Source organism: Acomys minous, assembly GCF_964271855.1.
Source record: "Acomys minous genome assembly, chromosome: 16".
Classification (NCBI taxonomy): Eukaryota; Metazoa; Chordata; class Mammalia; order Rodentia; family Muridae; genus Acomys; species Acomys minous.
In genome coordinates, this window is record NC_140498.1 from 79,498,027 (window position 1) to 79,517,342 (window position 19,316).

Below are 19,316 nucleotides of genomic sequence, written 5' to 3' on the forward strand. Positions count from 1 at the left end.
AGAGAGGTCAGAGAACAGGTTTTTTTTTGGGGGGGGATGGGTTCATGTTTTGAGACAGGGTTTCTCTGTGTAACTTTGGCTGTCCTGGAACTCACTCTGTAGACCAGGCTGACCTCAAACTCACAGAGATCTGTCTGCCTCTGCCTCCCGAGTGCTGTGATTAAAGCTGTGCAGCACCACTGCCCGGCCAGAGGACAACTTTAAGAGTTGGTTCTCTTTTTTTTACCATGTGGGTCCTTAGGGTCAGATTGAAACCATCAGGCCACCTTTGTCGTCTGAGCCAGCTCATCATCTGCAAGACACAGTCTCTTTTAGCCAAAACTGGGCTAAAAGTCACTAGTTGAAGATGACCTGATGTCTTGATCCTCTTGTCCTCAACATCTAAATACTGGGATTGGCCTGGCCACCACGCCTTTAATCTCAGCACTCAAGCAGCAGAGGCAAGTAGGTCTCTGAGTTGGAGGCCAACATGGTCAGTCTACAAATCAAGTTCCAGAACAGCCAGGGCTATACAGAAAAACCCTGTCCCAAGAAAATGTTTTTCTTTTATGATTATGAGTATTTTGCCTGCTTGTCTGTATGTATACCACATGCATGCATGCCTGGTGCCCTCAGAGGTCAGAAGAGGGTGTGGAATCCTTTGGAATTGAGTTACTGGTGCCCTTTTTTGGTCTCTGGGTACAGATTTCATATAGGCTGTTCCTAACACATAACTAAAAGTAATTTGAAAATCTTCAAAACAAAACAAAACAAACAAACCCTAACAGGGCCGCAGAAACGGCTCAGCAGTTAAAAAAGCATGTACTGTTGTTGCAGAGGACCCGGTTCATTCCCAGCACCCAGATGGTGACTCACAACCACCGTAACTCTAACTCCAGGGAATCTGAATTCCTCCTCTGACCTCTCGGCCCCAGGCACTCATGTGATGCACATACATGCGTTCAGGTAACACACTCAGACATATTACAGAAAATCAAAACACAGCGACACTAAGCATCACACAGCTCTAGATTTCTTAGCCATGTCACTGTGTCATTTCTTTCTTTTTTTTTTCTTTTATTTATTTTTATTTATTTATTTATTTATTTTTTGGTTTTTCAAGACAGGGTTTCTCTGTGTAGCCTTGCCTGTCCTGCACTCGCTTTGTAAACTAGGCTGGCCTCAAACTTACAGAGATCCACCTGCCTCTGCCTCCCAAGTGCTGGGCTTAAAGGCGTGCGCCACCATGCCCGGCTTCTTTTTTCTTTTTAAAAGATGTATTTATTTATTATATATACAATGTTCTGTCTGCATGTGTGCTACCCGCCAGAAGAGGGCACCAGATCTCATTGTATAGATGTCGTCAGCTACCATGTGGTTGCTGAGAACTGAACTCAAGACCTTTGGAAGAGCACCCCGTGCTGTTAACCTCTGAGCCATCTCGCCACCCACTGATGTGTCTTTCTGGCCTAGGATCTTATCTAGGATTGTATTTAGTGTTGTCCTTCAGTCTGAACAGGTGCATGCCCCATCACTGTACTACATTCCCCAATTCTGACCTTATTTTATTTATTTATGTCTTAAAACAAACCAAAAAACTAACAGGGTCTCATGTACCCCAGGGTGGACTCAAACTTAGTATTGTAGCTCAGAACGACCTTGAAATGATTCTTGTGCCTCTATTTCCAGAGTGCTATAAGTATAGTCATGTGCCACCATACCAGGTTTTGTTTTGAGTCAGGCTTACTATGTAGCCCAAGATGACGTGATGCCAGCAGGACCCCGGTGTTTGAGGTTGCAGTCCTCCTAGTCTGATAGCCTTTCTGAGCTTGGGCCTACATGGAGACTCCTCCCCATCAGGACCGCCTACTCTGCCTGACGTCATCTGAGAGCTTCTTTAGGCACTGGTGCCTCCAACACATCCGGCCTTTGACACAGTTCTCTGCTCGCTCTTCCTTCCCTGCGCCTATAGGATAATTAGGTACTGTGTGCCATTCATATGATAGTATATTGCCAAATGCAAATCAAGCATCCTTGGGGTGCCTAGTTTCAACCACTTATGGACACCTGTCCTGGGAGGCCCACCCACTCCCCAAGGACTAAACAGACTGTGTAGTCTTTGAATAAAGTTGAGCTATCTCCCTGAAGAGGTTCCCAGAGGCTCTTGTGTCCTGCTGAGGCCTTCTAAGCCCTGTGCCCCACCTTAGCCTCTCAGAGTATATACGTATACGAGCCTAAAACAGAGGCTTGGCTTCCCATCGCTCATGGTGGAACGACTGTTCTAGCTCTACTTTGAGACAGTCCTAGAGAGAAACGCTCCAGAGAACGCTTCAAGGTTGCAGGTTCTGGCTGCTGCGGTTGCAGCCCCCTTTGCTGAAGTGCTGGCTTGCTGTTTAACGGGACTGCTGGAGTCCCGACAACGGGAAGTGGAATCACTCCAAAGGACTGAGTCTACAGAGGTATAAGCATTAAAGAACCCCAAATAAATAGGTTTGGAAAAGTTCAGCGCCTACAGGAAATGGCTGAGTGATTAAGAGCAGTTGCTACTGCTCTTCTTGGACCTGAGTTTGGTTCCCAGCATCACGTCAGGCAACTCACGAGCATCTGTAACTCCAGCTCCAGGGGAACCTGACACCTCTGGCCTGCACTCATGGCTGCACGCTCACATGCAGACACACAGTCCTCTACACAGTAAAAATACATTTGCAAAAAAAAAAAATTTGCTCATTGTAGTCAGTAACTTGTGGGGCGTTCTTTAAATATCCTGGTTTTCTCACTCCTGCACATTTCTTTCAGCACAGTGGTTCTCAACCTTCCTAATGCTGTGACCCTTTAATGCAGTTCCTCATGCTGTGGTGACCTCCAAACATACAATTATTATTGTTGTAACATCATACCTGTAATTTTGCTAATTTTATTAATTTTAAAATGTAAGTATCTGATATGCAACCCCTGTGGGGTCAAGACTCACAGATTGAGAACCACTGTTTTAGCATTTATCAATGATTTTGTTATTGTTGATTTAAAAATATTATAGGGCCCAGGGGTCCCGCTCAAACTATGGCACCAGCCAAGGACAATACAGGCCGTAAATTTCAAACCCCCACCCAGATCTAGCCAATGGACAAGACATTCTCCACAGTTGAGTGGAGGGTGGGGTCTGACTTCCACACTCTGGTGCCCCATATTTGACCATGTCCCCTGGAATGGGGAGGCCTGGTGGCACTCAGAGGAAGGACAGCAGGCTACCAAGAAGAGACTTGATACCTGATGAGCATATACAGGGGGAGGAGGTCCCCCTCAGTCACAGTCATAGGGGAGGGGAGTAAGGGGAAAATGGGAGGGAGGGAGGAATGTGAGGATACAAGGGATGGGATAACCATTGAGATGTAATAAGAATAAATTAATAAAATATTATATATACATATATATACACAAATGTGTGTGTGTGTGTGCGTGTGTGCTGTCTTCACACATATCAGAAGGATTCACATTCCATTATAGATGGTTGTGAGCCATCATATGGTTGCTGTGAATTGAACTCAGGACCTCCAGAAGAGTACTTAGTGCTCTTAACCTCTGAGCCATCTCTCCAGCCCCTGTTGTTACTGTCTTTATGACATTTACTTTTTCGTGTAATTTTGTGTGTATGTTTGTTTGTTTATTGTTTGATCAGAGTGTGTAGTCCTGTCTGCCTTTCAACTCATAAAGATTGCTTATCTATTTCCTACATGCTATGTCTGTCTGTGTATGTGAGTGCATGAGTGTGGGTGATCAGAGAGGCCTGAGGTGTCAGCTTCCCCTGGAGCTGAAGTTGTGAGTTGCCTGATGTGAAAGCAGGGGATTGAACTCACTGCTCCCAACCCCTGAGTCAGTCTCTCCAGCCCCTGACTCACCGTTTAGATGCTTTGTGTACTCTGGCTGGACATCAGCGCTCCCATCGTGTGCGCAAACATTGTAAAAGTGTGAGATGAAGACGCTGTAGGAACCATGATACATTTTTTTTAATGTCTGAAATTTTTTTAATAAATATGTAAAGGAGGAATAATAGCACAAATGAACTCTTGTAGTCATTCATACTTACATAGTTAAGTTTTTCCTTTTGGCATAAAAAATTTCCTTTGCTAGTCCGGGCCGTGGTGGCGCACGCCTTTAATCCCAGCACTCGGGAGGCAGAGGCAGGAGGAGCTCTGTGAGTTTGAGACCAGCCTGGTCTATAGAGTGAGCTCCAGGACAGCCAGGGCTAACACAGAGAAACCTTGTCTTAAAAAAACAAAAAAACAAAACACAACAGCAGCAAAAAAAAAAAAATGTCTATTGCTGTCGACACTTAAGTACATGTTCACTGTTTAGTACTTGCGTCTCTCCTGTTATCTTTCTTTGTAAGTCATTACCCAGTGTGTACATGTGATTGGCTAGGTTGCTATTTCAAAACTCTTGGGGGGGGGGGGCGTTGTTTCTAAACATAACCTTAATAGTTATGCTAAAGTACTAGCTAGACAAGTAACATCTGGAAGGGGGCAGGTGGGACAGGATGAGGCAGGGGCCTGCTGGACACTTCAGGCCTGTCATTGGAGCCACTCAAGAGGCTGAGGCAGAAGGATCACAAGTTCAAGGACCGACAAGGCTACACAGTAAGTTGAAGGTTAGTTTGGGCAACTTAGCCTCATTTTCAAGTTATGAAGTAAAAAGAAAACTAGAGGTCTGGAGAGATGGCTCTGAGGTTAAGAGCACTGGTTGCTGCTCCAGAGGTCCTGAGTTCAATTCCCAGCTACCCCAGGGTGCCCTCTTCTGGCCTGCAAGTGTATGTACAGGCAGAGCACTGCATATATAATAATAAATAAATACATCTTTTTGAAAAAGGCTAGAACTATAATGCTGACTAGTATGTATAAAGCCCTTGGTTCACAATTCCAACACACACACACACACACACACACACACACACACACACACACACTCACTCACTCGAGAAACAAACCCCCCACACAACCAAATGGACAGATAAAAACAAACAGGTACAGGGGCTGAGAAGATGGCTCAGTGGCTTGAGTACTTGCCACATACACCCATTATGGGAGTTTAGATTCATGGAACCCACATAAATGTGGGGTGGAATGGAAATTCCAGCACTGGGAAGGCAGAAATGTGGTCCTCAAAGCAAACCAGTTATGTAGAGTAGTTGTATGCCGGGACTCTGAGGTCAATGCCCATTTCCTGCCTTAATGAGTAAGGTGCAAAGTGATTGAGGAAGTCACCGGCTACCAACCTCGGGCCTCCAGTACACACACAAGCTCTCATCACACATGTGAAAACACACGTGCACACCACACAAGTATACACACGAGAAAAAAAAATCAATTGCAAAGATATAAATAAATAAGTGAGCCGGAAAGATGTCTCAGTGGTTGCAGGCACTGGCTGCTCTTCCGGAGGTCCTGGGTTTGGTTCCTAGTACCCACACGGTGCCTCACAACCTTCTGTAACTTCAGTTCTAGGCGATCTGATGCCTCTTCTGGCCCAGCAAGTACCAGGCATGCCCAAAGTGCCAGACTTATTTGCAGACAAAATACCAATACATATTAAATTAAAATGTTAAAATAAAAATATAATTTATGTGTATGTATGTGGCTGCATATGGCCTCAGAGGGCAACAGGCAGTGGATCTCCCAGAACCAGAACACTTGTAAGTGTTGTGAGCCACCAGGTGCAGGGGCTGGGACCCGAACCTGGCTTTCCTGCAAGAGCAGTAAGCGTGCTTAACTTCCGTGCCTTTCTCCAGCCCTGCAAACATTTTGAGCTTTTTTTGTTGTCGTTGTTTGTTTTTGGAGTTTAGGTGTGAAAAAAGTATTTTTATTTTTAGCCTCTGGTTCAGGCTGGCCCCAAAGTTATAATGTTGGGATGACTTTGAACTTCTGATCTTCCTGTCTCCACCTGCTCAGTGCTGGAATTGTAGGCTTGAACGGCTAGGGATGAAACCCAACCCGCCCGTCCCCTTCCCCTCCCCCCTCCAGACATGGTTTCTCTGTGTAGCCTGGCTGTCCAGAAACTCGCTCTGTAGACTAGGCTGCCTCGAATTCAGAGATCCCGCCTGTCTCTGCCTTCCGGGGTGCTTTGGGTCACTACCGCCCAGCGCAAACCAATTCTTGCACACTATGCAAACATTCTGCCAGCTGAGTTTCTTTGCCAGCAAGTCTATGTAGATTTTGTAATTTTCCTGGCACCTGCAGGGGCAGCGTAGGAAATGTGGGTTTCAGAAAGGGTTCACAAAGGGGCTTCGTGCATTGCAAAATTCGCTATTCTTGTGTGCAGGGATCTGGCATTGGGGCGCGGCTTCTGAAAGTCTTTCGAGCTAACTCAACCAACTAGAGATCACAGAGATCTCACCGTGGCTCTGCAGACCCGGAGCCCGGAGCCCCGAGCCCCTAGGCAGGGAAGAGGTGGGAGGCGGGATCGGGAAGCCCCGCCCCTGGGGGCTGGACCAAGGCAGCCTTCTAACCGGGTTTTGCAGAGCTGAGATCTGGAGTCTCCAGTTGGAAACCCACATTCAAAACTGTTCTGAAGTCACTGCATCAGCAGATCCCAGACAAGCCTTGGCGAGGGCTGTGATCTTCCGTACCGGTCACCTCCCACAGATCGCAGCGCTCGCACGTTGCCGCAGCTCCAGACCTCGCTGCTACCGGAAAGTTACAGGCACCGGTGAAGATCCGCGCGGCCCAAGAACCGCGGTGAGTTCCCCGCCTGCGCCAGTCTTGATCTGTGTCCAGCTTTTCGATGCACCAAGTCCTCGCTTTCCCACAGCCTTGGCCTCTCTGACTCTTTACTGGGTAGGTGGGTTATCTCCTGGGACTCCAAGACTTCCTTTCTTTTCGTTGGTTCATATTTTAGATAGCTTCACTTTTTTCGTTCTCCGCGGCAAACAGCATGAATGAATGATGCAATCTGGCACGGGAGAGTCATCTGAAAAAGATAAGAAAATTCTCCAAACCGGGAGCTGAAGTGTCTTGACTTTGCCTTCATTTTCATTAGAAATAAATTTGAAATAAATAACCATATACAGTTATAAAGGAATAGCTTTAATTTGGATGTTAAGTTTTTCTTTCTTTTTATTTTATTTTATTTTTTGTTTTTCGAGATAGGGTTTCTCTGTGTAGCCTTGACTTTCCTGGATTCGCTTTGTAGACCAGGCTAACCTGGCACTCACAGAGGTCCACTTACCTCTGCTTCCCAAGTGCTGGGATTAAAGGCCTGGCGGATGTTAAGTCTTTCATTCATTAAATTCGTTCGTTTTATTTTAAGTGTGTGTGTGTGGTGTGTGTGTGTGTTTACATAGCTTCCTTTTTGAAGGTTGTAGATATATATATCTACATATATATATATATATATATATATATATGTTTTGTTTCTTGAGACAGGGTTTCTCTGTGTAGCCTTGGCTATCCTGGACTCCCTTTGTAGACCAGGCTGGCCTCGAACTCGCAGAGATCCACCTGCCTCTGCCTCTTGAGTGCTTGGACTAAAGGCAAGCGCCACCACTGTCCAGGGGGTTTTTGTTTTGTTTTGTTTTTTGTTTTTGTTTTTGTTTTGAGACAGAGTCTATAGGCCAGGTTGGCCTAACACTTGAAAACTAATTATGTGGTCCAGGCTGGTTTGAACTTGCAGTGGTCCTGCTGCTTAGCTCCCTGAGTGCTAGGATTATAGCAGCACCACCAGGCCTGGTTTTTTACTCTGGTGCTTAGGCATTCCTGCTTATCTTACTTTTCTACCTAGATTTTGCACCTTCATCTACTAATATTCTAATTATAATCTACATATATTTGGTGTGTGTGTGTGTGTGTGTGTGTGTGTGTGTATCTGTGTGTGTGTACCTTCATGCACATGAATGCATGTGCTGGGACACACATGCCTGAGTGTCTGTATGTGAGTGTGGGGATGTGCAAGTGCCATGGTGCTCCTGTGGAGGTCAAAAGACAAGTTTTTGGAATCGGCTCTCTTTTTCAAGGCTATTCTGGGATTTGAACTCAGGTCATCAGGTTTGCACATTGAGGACTTTTTTTTTTTTTTTTTAAACCCACTGAGCCATTTGATCATCCCCTGGCTTTTAAAAAACTCTTAGCAATTAAGTATAGGCTGGACTTTTACTGTGTGAGCCATTTCTTAACCCTCACCTTATTTTAGTTTATTCTTTTGAGATAAGCTCTTGTTGCATAGTAGATCCTGGCTTTAAACGTAACACTCTGTGCCTTATGTTCCTGAGTGCTGAGATTCTGGGCATGTACTAGTGTGCCCAGCTACTTTCAGTTTTATCTGTCTATCTATCTATCTATCTATCTATCTATCTATCTATCTATCTATCTAGTTTTTTTGAGGCAGGGTTTCTCTGTGTAGCTCTGGCTTTCTTGGAACTCACTCTGTAGATCAGGCTGGCCTCGAACTCAGAGATCTGTCTGCTTCTGCCTCTTCAACATCTCCTAGGGGAAGCAGTTTTAGGAAACTTTGGGTTTGAACCACTGTTTGAAAACTCTTACTGGGAGGTCAACCAGCCCCCCACTTTTCTGTTTGACAGTGTCCCATATAATCCAGGCTTGCCTTGAACCACAAACTCCCTAAATAGTCTAAAATGACCATCAATTTCTGCCCCTCTGAGCTGATTCTGCCTGAGTGCTGGGATTACAGGTGTAGGCCGTCAACCCTGGCTTCTGCACAGCAGAGGAGGGAACCCTGAGCTTGCTGCACGCCACGCAACACTCTACTAACTGAGCCGCAGTCCTCAGCCCCCTACCTCCTCCTTGCCAGGAGTCTGTTTATGGCTGTTCATTTGTTTGTTTGTTTGTTTGTTTGTTTTTTAGTCTCTGGCAAAGCCCACAGATCTTCCTTGAAAAATCTCTAACCTAAGGTTCATGGTGCATTTTTAACCAACAAAAGAAGGGGACGAGAAAGACACTGTCACCAGGCACCCAGCACTGGAGAAGCGTGAGTACCTGGCGTCCTAGGCGTTTGGTCCTGGTGGGTGGGCTTGAATTTGAGCTAACCTCCTTGCCTGAGGGAAAAGCAGATTAGCTGGTAGAGCGCATGCTTAGCGCTCTGGCTTCCACTGTATAAAGTAGGTGCTGTGTTCACACCTGACAGCAATCTGGAGGTAGAGATAGGAGGATCAGGAGTTCAAGGGTACCCTTGGCCATATAGCAGGTTTCAGGCCAGGCTGGGGAGGATACAGGTTCTAAAAGAGGAGGAGGAGGAGGAAGAGAAGGAGGGAAAAGCATTGTCTGCCATAACATATGATATATGTATGCGACTTACAGTTACAAGAAGTTTGTCTGTTTTTTCTTTTTTTTTAAATTAAATCAAATTTTTGTTACATGTGTATGGATGTTTGGCCTGCGTGCATATCTGTGTACCACATGCATGGATGGTGCCTGACGAGCCCAGAGGAGGGTATCAGATCCCCTGGAACTGGAGGTGTAGTTGGATGTGAGCCACTTCTGGGTTCTGGGTTCAAAACTAAATCCTCTGGAACAACAGCCAGTGCTCTTAACTGGTGAGCTATTTCTCTAGTCCCCTAAAAACTACTGTGTGTGTGTGTGTGTGTGTGTGTGTGTGTGTGTGTGTGTGTGAAGGTCTCACTTTGTCTCACAGGTTGGTCTGAAATTCACGGTAACTCTCCTGCCACAGCCTCCTGGCACTTTTATCTGTTTTCAATGCAGACAAAATCCATCTTTGAACAGGTCAGTGTAACAAATAGTCAAAGAGCTAAGGTAATTGTAGGCGCTTTTTGCAAGATAGTAGGTGGAAAAACAGCCATTTGTTTGAGCAAGGATATATTTCTCTAAAATAAGGCCATGAAGGAAAACCTGAATTTTCACTTTGGCGCTCTGGTTAAAAAGCGCCTTTTCATTTTCAGCACAATTGAAAAAAAAAAAATAAAGTCAGGTGGCTCCACAGCCAAGCTGAAGCCCCAGTCTGCTGTGGCCTTTGTTTGCACACAGAGCTTTCTATCAGCGCTCTCTCCACACCCCCAGCCTTACGCTCCCCCTCCCCCTCCCCCGGAAGCCAGGTGTGAAGGTCCCAGAGTCCAGTGCTCAGCAGGGACTTCTCTCCCTCTCTCTCTCTCTGTGAAAGTCAATGCACACAATTTGCTTAGAAGCGACTGAACTTAGGGGACCACCTTCCCTATAGTCAAGGGTTTTATTTTTTTAAAGATTTATTTATTTTTGTTTTATGTATGTGTTTGTGTACTTTGCCTGCATGCACACATATGTGCACCATGTGCATTACCTGGTGCGATGGGTTCCCGGAAGTGGAGTTACAGACAGTTGTGAGCTGCCGTGTGGGTGCTGGGAATTGAAACCGGGTCCTCTAGAAGAGCAGCCAGTGCTCTTAACCACTGAATCATCTCCCCAGCCCCCTATACCCCCCCCTGTTTTTTTTTACTAGTCTCACTATGTAGCATCAGCCTAGCTTTGAGCTCACAATCCTCCTGCCTCAGCCTCTTTAGTGCTAGGAACACAGGTGTGCATCACCATCCATACCCACTTGTTTGTTTGTTTGTTTGTTTGTTTATTCATTTATTTATAGATAGGATCTCTAGCCCAGGCTTACCTAGGCCTTACACAGGTGTGCATCACCATCCATACCCACGTATTTATTAATTCTTTATTTAGAGATAGGATCTCTAGCCCAGACTTACCTTGACCTTATTAACTCAGACTATATACCCAAGGATGACCTTTAACCCCTGATCCTCCTCCCCTCCCCTCCCTGGTGCTGAGGTTGCAAGCACAACCATGCACCATCAATGCCCAGCATCCCTGTAATATCGGATCTTAAGGACACTGTTCCTCTCAGGTTCCATGCCAGGTGCTTGACCTGGCTCTGTGCTCTTATTGGTTTTGAGGCTCCGGGCGCCTGTCAGCTTCTTCTCAGTCACTGTCTCATCTCAGCTCTTACACAATGTGTCTTCCTGGCTGCTTTCCCTCAACCTCTGCCTCATTGCCTTTCTCAGTTAAATCACATGGTGTATTTAAGGAAAAAGCTTGCTTGCTTTCTTTCTATTTTCTTTCTGTCTTCCTTTCTCTCAGTGTATTATTGAGTGTGAGTATGGAGGTCGGAGGACAACTTTTCACGATTCCTCTCTTCACTTCCGCCATGTGGCTTCAGGCAGACTTCTTTACCTATTGAACCATCTCCCCACTACCATTTTTGTTTGAGGCAGGGTAGCCCAGGCTGGCCTTAAACTTGCTATGTAGCAAAAGATGATTTCTCTCTCTCTCTCTCTCTCTCTTTGTGTGTGTGTGTGTTGAAATAGGGTTTCACTGTATAGCCCTGGCTGTCCTAGAACTCACTTTGTAGGCCAGGCAGAGATTCCCCCTGACTGTGCCTCCTGAGTGCTGGAGTTAAAAGTATACACAACCACTGCCCAGCAAATCACTTTATTTATTTATTTATTTATTTATTTATTTATTTATTTATTTACTATGAGTGTTGTATCTGCATGTACACCTGCAGGCCAGAAGAGGGTGTCAGATCTCATTATAGATGGTTGTGAGCCACCATGTGGTTGCTGGGAATTGAACTCAGGACCTCTGGAAGAGCAAGTGGCCCTCTTAACCACTGAGCCATCTCTCCAGCCCTAGCAACTCTCTTTTTAAAGTGTGTGTGTGTGTGTGTGTGTGTGTGTGTGTGTGTGTGTGCGCGCGCACACGCGTGCGCACATGCCAGAAGAGGGTGATGGGTCCTCTGGAGCTGGAGTTATAGGTCTTAGGCAGGCTGGGAAAATGATTAATCCAACAAGCTAGCCCCATGAGCTGCCTGATGAGGGTGCAGGGAACTGAACCTGGGTCTTTTGGTGGAACCACAATCACTCTTAACCATGGAGTCATCTCTTCAGTCCCAGTCTTAAACTCGTGATCCTCCTGCCTCCACTTCCTGAGAGCTCCTGACTTGGTTGGTGCTAGGGGTGAAACTCAGGCAAACACTACGAAGCCGCACGCCCAGCCCCTGTAAGCACAGCTCTCTTTTGTCTCTTATAGGAATAAACCTCTTCCCAGGATGGTCTCTCACTCAGAGCTGAGGAAGCTCTTCTGCTCAGCAGACGCAGTGTGCTTTGATGTGGACAGCACAGTCATCAGAGAAGAGGGAATTGACGAGCTGGCCAAGTTCTGTGGAGTGGAGGCTGCTGTATCTGAAATGTACGAACTGGCTTTAGTCTCTTTACGAGATGGTAAAGAATTCACTCTGAGCCGGGCGTGGTGGTGCACGCCTTTAATCCCAGCACTCGGGAGGCAGAGGCGGGCGGATCGCTGTGAGTTCGAGGCCAGCCTGGTCTACAAAGTGAGTCCAGGACAGCCAAGGCTAACACAGGGAAACCCTGTCTCGAAAAACAAAAACAAAAACAAAAAAACAAACAAAAAAACAAAAAACAACAACAAAAAAAGAATTCACTCTGTCTGCTTGATGAAAGTCTAGTTAGGGCCTCAGTTCCTCGTTTTTGTTTCTGGCCTAGCAAAAAGACAAAGCACCAGCTGCAGTGCTGTCTTCACTTATCTAGCTGCAAATACATACAGCTAGGACAAAGGCGGCAAAACACGGTCGGGTCTCTGCAGAGGAGACACATTCTTAGGCAGGCTGGGAAAATGATTAATCCAACAAGCTAGCCGCGGGGCTCTAAACAGCCAGTGCCTCCTCAGATGGTTGAAAGTGCAGCACTACTGTCTCACTGGAAAGAGACCTCAGGCCACAACCTAATGTCCCTTCCCTCTGCCCTCCTGACTTTGCAGTGGTGACACCTTCCTGAGCTACGGCTGTCACTCACCTGGTTTGGTACAGGGGCTTTCAGCCTTTGATTTCTTTCTGGATTATAAAAGCTCATGTTTTGCAAGCAAGGTGCCTGTGTGCGGGATGTCTGGGTTCTGACCCTTTCGTGGATGTACAGTGCATGTCCTCGTCAGGAGATCCATGTGATTTCTCAACGCAGCACCCAGCATGTCTGTTGTAGCGTTGGACCCGTGGCACTACCTTCCTGATGGTTATCATGTCATCCTGGCATAGGGAGGCATGTTGACCTCAGGGACAGCTACGATGGCTGGCCTGATCCTTGATTCTTCCTCCTAGGACACGCAGAGCCATGGGAGGGGCATTGCCTTTCAAAGATGCGCTCACCGAGCGCCTGGCGCTGATCCAGCCCTCTAGGGAGCAGGTACAAAGGCTTCTAGCTGAGCACCCGCCACACCTGACCCCCGGCATAAGGTAAGCACAGCCTCAGCCCTCGGTACATCGTCTTCTTATCAGCTCTGGGCTTGGGACGCTCTTTCCTCAGGAGAGCATGTTATTGTTGGGCTCCCTTGTGGGTGGCTCTCTCTGTACTACCCCGCTCTTATCTTACTCTCTGGTCTTGTTCCTGTTTGTCCTCCCAACTCACTGGGCTTCTCGGTTTCATAATTTACCTGAGTGTTGGCAATGGTTACCCAAGGCAGAAAAGCCCCGCCCACTAACTTCTTTCTCTCCCTCTCTCTCTCTCTCTCTTTCTTTCTTTCTTTCTTTCTTTCTTTTTTTTTTTTTTGAGACAGGGTTTCTCTGTGTAGCCCTGGCTGTCCTGGAACTTGCTTTGTAGACCAGGCTGGTCTTGAACTCAGATTCACCTGCCTTTGCCTCCCAAGTGCTGGAACTAAAGGCCTGCGCCATCACCACCCAGCTTAATTTCTAAGTAGGTCTGAAAAAAGCCCATGTAAAGCTGGGATTGGTGGTACACATTATAATTCTAGTGCTCAGGAAGCTGAGCCAGGAGGATGCTGAGTTTAGGGGTCAACCTGGGCTACATAATGAGACCTTTTCTCAGAATGAACACACACACACACACACACACACACACACACACACAGAGAGAGAGAGAGAGAGAGAGAGAGAGAGAGAGAGAGAGAGAGAGAGAGAGAGAGAAACTCGGTGTCTCTGTGATGCATCCTTGCTGTAATCCTAGCAAATGGGAGGTGACGACAGGTGATCAGAATTTCAAAATAATCCACAGATGCATGAGATCCTCTTGAAAAGCAGCCAGCAAAACAGACTAACAAACAAGGCAAGGCCAGGTGTGGTGGCTACATCGGAACTACCAGTGCAGGGGCAGCTGAGGGAGGGCCACTGTTTGGAGTTCAAGGCCAGCCTGGGTACATAGTGAGAGTTTGTCTTAAAAACAACAACAAACAACCAAACCAGAGGACGACAAAAAGGGCAAAACAACAACAGCAACCTCACAACAAGGCACACAGAAGTGGCTACATGAACAGATATGTAATTGATAGTTAAAGCTAAGCATAAAGAGGTGCATGGCTTCAGAGTGGCTGCTCTGATGGCCAGAAGTTCAATGTTTATTTAAACACAACCCAAACAAATAGCACCAATAATAACAACTCCCCCACAAACAAACAAACAAACAAACAGGAAAAACATATAAAATGTTAATACCATAGCAGACACTGTCCTCATAGACGGACCACCAGCATTGGATCAAAAAAAAAAGTTTTTTTTCTTATTTTTTTAAAAAAATATTAATTCCCCTGGGGCCGGGGCCCGAGTTCCGGGGGGCTGGGCGGCGCGGGGAGCGTCGGCCGGGCGGGTAAAAAAAAAAAAAAAATTAATTACTTATTATTGTGTATAGCGTGTTCTTCCTGCATGTACACCTGCAGGCCAGAAGAGGGCATCAGATCACATTATAGATGGTTGTAAACCACCATGTGGCTGCTGGGAATTGAACTCAGGACCTTTGGAAGAACAGGCAGCGCTCTTAACCACTGAGCCATCTCTCCAGCTCCAAAAGTATTTTTTTTCATGTTCCCCCCTTTTCTATTACGTTATGTTTGATATCTCATGTTTATTTTTATAGGGAGCTGGTAAGCCGCCTACAGGAGCGAAATGTCCAGGTGTTCCTCATATCTGGTGGCTTTAGGAGTATTGTGGAGCATGTTGCTGCAAAGCTTAACATCCCAACAACCAACGTATTTGCTAATAGGTTGAAATTCTATTTTAACGGTAAGATTTCAATGGTAGTATATTCCCTTGCTCTCCTGGTTTTCTATTTTTATTTTTGTTGTTGTTTTGTTTTATTTTGTTTTTTATTTTTCGAGATTGTCCTGGACTCGCTTTGTAGACCAGGCTGGCCTCGAACTCACAGCGATCCGCCTGCCTCTGCCTCCCAAGTGCTGGGATTAAAGGCGTGCGCCACCACCGCCCGGCTCTCCTGTTCTATTATTCAGTAGTCTAGATAGTGTCTGTTGGGATGTGACTTAAAGAGTGGTGGCCCTGGAGTTAAGAGTTACATGAGGCCGGTCACGGTGGTGGAAGTCTGTCATCCCAGCACTCGGGGAGGCAGAGGCAGATGGATCTCTGTGAGGCCCAGTGCAGGCCTAGGGACTGGGAGTCTGAGGGAGGATTGCTTCCAGCAGGTTCTACTCCAGCCTGGGTTACAATGTGACATCCAGTTGCAAATGCGCCAAGCCAGTTCCAAACCCCATTAACAAGTGTGCTCATTTCCTAAGAATAGAAATAAACTTGGAGCTGACGATAGGACTCAGTTGGTGGAGTATTTACCTAAACATAAAGGAAGCTCTGGGTCCCTCCCCAGCACTGCATAAGCCAGGTGTGAGGGGCATGCACACCTGTGCGATCGCACACTCCAGATGTGGAAGCAGAAGCATCAGACATCCGGGGCCATCCTAGGACATAGCAAGTTCAAGGATAAGCCTGGTCCACATGAGACCCATCTCAAAAAAAAAAAAAAAAGGTGAGAGTAGCTTGGTGTTTCCTCTGAATAGCGTTAGTATATAATTTATTACTGTTTATGGTGCTCTGCTAACTCAGCAAGGGTTAGAATCAGTACACCAGGAGCTTAGAAGAGGCAGCTAACTGAACTCAAGGTGACCACACCCAGAGATGGTTTAGACTTAAGACTGATATTTAAGTTTGGTTATTGTCAGTATAAACAGGCTGGCCTGAGTAAAATGCCTCTGTGAATCTAATATTTTCTCACTGTCCCCTTCAGGTGAATATGCAGGTTTTGATGAGATGCAGCCAACAGCTGAGTCCGGTGGGAAAGGAAAGGTTATTCGATTTTTAAAGGAGAAATTTCACTTTAAGAAAATAATCATGATCGGAGACGGAGCTACGGACATGGAAGCCTGCCCTCCCGCTGTGCGTACTCAGGGGTGCTGGTCTTTTTTTTCCAGGTGGTAATTTTGTTTTCTAAGTCTAGTGGAAAACCACGTGACATTTAAAAGTGCGAGCAGCTAAACATCGTAAGAACAAAGAGCGCCGCAGGGGCTGGAGAGATGGCTCAGTGGTTAAGAGCGCCGCCTGCTCTTCCAGAGGTCCTGAGTTCAATTCCCAGCAACCACATGGTGGCTCACAACCATCTATAATGTAATCTGATGCCCTCTTCTGCAGATAAAGCACTCATATGCAATAAATAAAATAAATAAATCTTTAAAAAAAAAACAACAGAAAAACAAAGGGCGCCGCAGACATTCCGTCTAGGAGCGCTCCCGAGTAACTCACTGCTCTGCTGCTGTGAAGAGACGCCATGACCCAGGCAACTTAGGGAAGAAAGCATTTAACTGGAAGCTGCCTTACAGTTCAGAGGATTTAGTCTATTACCGTCATGGCAGGGAGCGTGGTGGCAGGCGTGGCAGGCTTGGTGCTAGAGCATTAGCTAAGAGCTTATATTTTATCAGCATGTCGGAGGCAGAGTGAGACTGGGCGTGTGTGTGTGTGTGTGTGTGTGTGTGTGTGTGTGTGTGTGTGTGTGTGTGTGTGTGTAGAAGGAGTCTCTTGTGTCTGTATATGGAGGCATCCCCTGTCAAAAAGAAGCCAATGGCTATAGCTGAGGCAGGAAATAGAAGATGGGACATCTGGCAGGCAGAGAGGATTCTGGGATAGAGCTATGCACTAAAGAGGCACCTGGCAAGATGTGTGGAGGGCAAACATGTGGTACCTGAGCACAGGTAACCAGCCATGTGGCAAAATGTAAATTAGTATGAATGAACTAGTCCGAGAAGATCCTACTTATATGGCCTAGGTATTTGTATATATTTTGAGTCTTACAAGTCTTTATTCTGGGAGCTTGGGGCTGGGAGGAAAAACCACTACAACATATGTGTGTGGGTGTGTGTACATACATACATACACACATATTTATATATACACACACATGTGTACATACATATGTGTTTTTAAAGTATATAGGTAAATTTCCACTTAAATATATTAATATATTTTATATATGTTTCTGGGTGTGCCATTATTTTTAAAAGATTTATTTATTTATTATGTATACAGCGTTTTGACTGCATGTACGCTTGCAAGCCAGAAGAGGGCACTAGATTTCATTATAGGTGGTCGTGAGCCACCATGTGGTTGCTGGGAAGTGAACTCAGGACCATTGGAAGAACAGAGAGTGGTCTTAGCCTCTGAGCCATCTCTCCAGCCCTGGGTGTGACATTTTTAAAGGATGTTAATCCTCCCCCCCCCCTTTCCTTCTTAGGACGCTTTCATTGGATTTGGAGGAAATGTGATCAGGCAACACGTAAAGGACAATGCCAAGTGGTACATCACTGACTTTGTTGAGCTGATGGGAGATTTGGAAGAATAATTTTGACTTCTGCTCACTCAGAACAACTCCACCTTCTCAAAGCGACACAGTTTGGCTCCTGGTGGAGTCTAGGAGCTAGCTAGTTTTTCTACTGTAGTTCCGATATTAATATGACTACTAATTACCTGAAGAGTTTTATATTCTGAATTCTTTGTGTATATTCCTACGCATATTTTACCTGGAGCTTTCTGAGATGCATATAAATTAAATGCTTTAACTCTTGCAACATGGTTTCAGTAGCTTTAAGTAAATATTGGGTTTCTCTTTGGTATATAAAGAACGTTTGTGGTGGTGGTGGTGGTGCACACCTTTGTCGACCAGGCTTGCCTTGAACTCACAGAAACCCACCTGCCTCTGCCTCCTGAGTTCTGGGATTAAAGGTGCTTGCTGCTCTCATAGAAGATCCAAGTTTAGTTCTCAGCACACACAATTGGAGGTTTATAACTGTCTGTAATTCCAGCTCCGGAGGCATTTGATATCCCCAGTCTCCTTAGACACATGCACTTATGTGCACATACCCACATGCAGGAACACACACATGCAATTGAAAATAATAAAAACAAACATTAAAAAATAACAATAGAGCCGGGCGTGGTGGCGCACGCCTATAATCCCAGCACTCGGGAGGCAGAGGCAGGTGGATCTCTGTGAGTTCGAGGCCAGCCTGGTCTACAAAGCGAGTCCAGGACAGCCAAGGCTACTCAGAGAAACCCTATCTCAAAAAACCAAAAATAAATAAATAAATAACAATAGAATCTTTGTTTTGTTTTGTGTAGCCTTAGTTGTCCTGGACTAGCATTGTAGACCAGGCTGGCCTCAAACTCACAGCGATCCACCTGCCTCTGCCTCCCAAGTGCTGGGATTAAAGGCGTGCGCCACCACCGCCCGGCAACAATAGAATCTTTTTTGGTTTTTCGAGACAGGGTCTCTCTGTGTTAGCCTGGGCTGTCCTGGACTCACTTTGTAGACCAGGCTGGCCTCGAACTCACAGCAATCTGCCTGCCTCTGCCTCCCGAGTGCTGGGATTAAAGGCGTGCACCACCACGCCCGGCCTAGAATCTTAAATAAAAGGACTGGTCTTAAAATTTTTTGATGCTGACCCAGAAGGAGAAGCTCTTGTTTAATCCCAGCATGCAGGAAGCAGAGTCGGGGCATTGCTGCCACGTTTTAGACCAACCTTGCCTAGTCTATAACCAGAGCCACAAAGCAAGGCTGACTTAAAAACAAAAACAAACAAAAAACAGGGGCTGGAGAGATGGCTCAGTGGTTAAGGTCCTGAGTTCAATTCCCCGCAACCACATGGTGGCTCACAACCATCTGTAATGTGATCAAATGCCCTCTTGTGGTCTGTGGGCGTACATAGAGGAAAAATACAGTATCATTCATAAATAAATAAATCTTTAAAAACAAAGTCAAAACAAAACAGGCCCGACGGTGGTGGTGGCCTTTAATTCCAGCTCTTGGGGAGGCAGAGGCAGGTAGATCTCTGAGTTCGAGGCCAGCCTGGTCTACAGAGTAAGTTCCAGGATAGCCAGGGCTACTCAGCTACACAGAGGAATCTTGTCTCAAAAATAACCCCAAAATCAAACAAAACCAACCAACCAACAAACACCCCAGAAGAAATAAAAACATGTTTATATTTGAAAGTTACATTAAAAAACAAAAGAATTTTAAAAAGAAAAGTTGCATCAAGCATTTAAGA

General features: G+C 45.9%; 1 protein-coding gene across 1 annotated transcript; it reads left to right on the forward strand.

Moving 5' to 3' along the window:
- Window positions 1-6,436: 6,436 nt before the first annotated feature.
- On the forward strand, window positions 6,437-17,840 carry PSPH (phosphoserine phosphatase). The gene is made up of 7 exons (XM_084761316.1): window positions 6,437-6,707; window positions 8,829-8,952; window positions 12,009-12,167; window positions 13,090-13,224; window positions 14,855-15,000; window positions 16,010-16,158; window positions 17,507-17,840. Exons 3-7 carry the CDS (start codon window positions 12,028-12,030, stop codon window positions 17,612-17,614), a joined length of 678 nt encoding a protein of 225 aa, XP_084617442.1. The 5' UTR covers window positions 6,437-6,707; window positions 8,829-8,952; window positions 12,009-12,027; the 3' UTR covers window positions 17,615-17,840.
- Window positions 17,841-19,316: the final 1,476 nt, after the last annotated feature.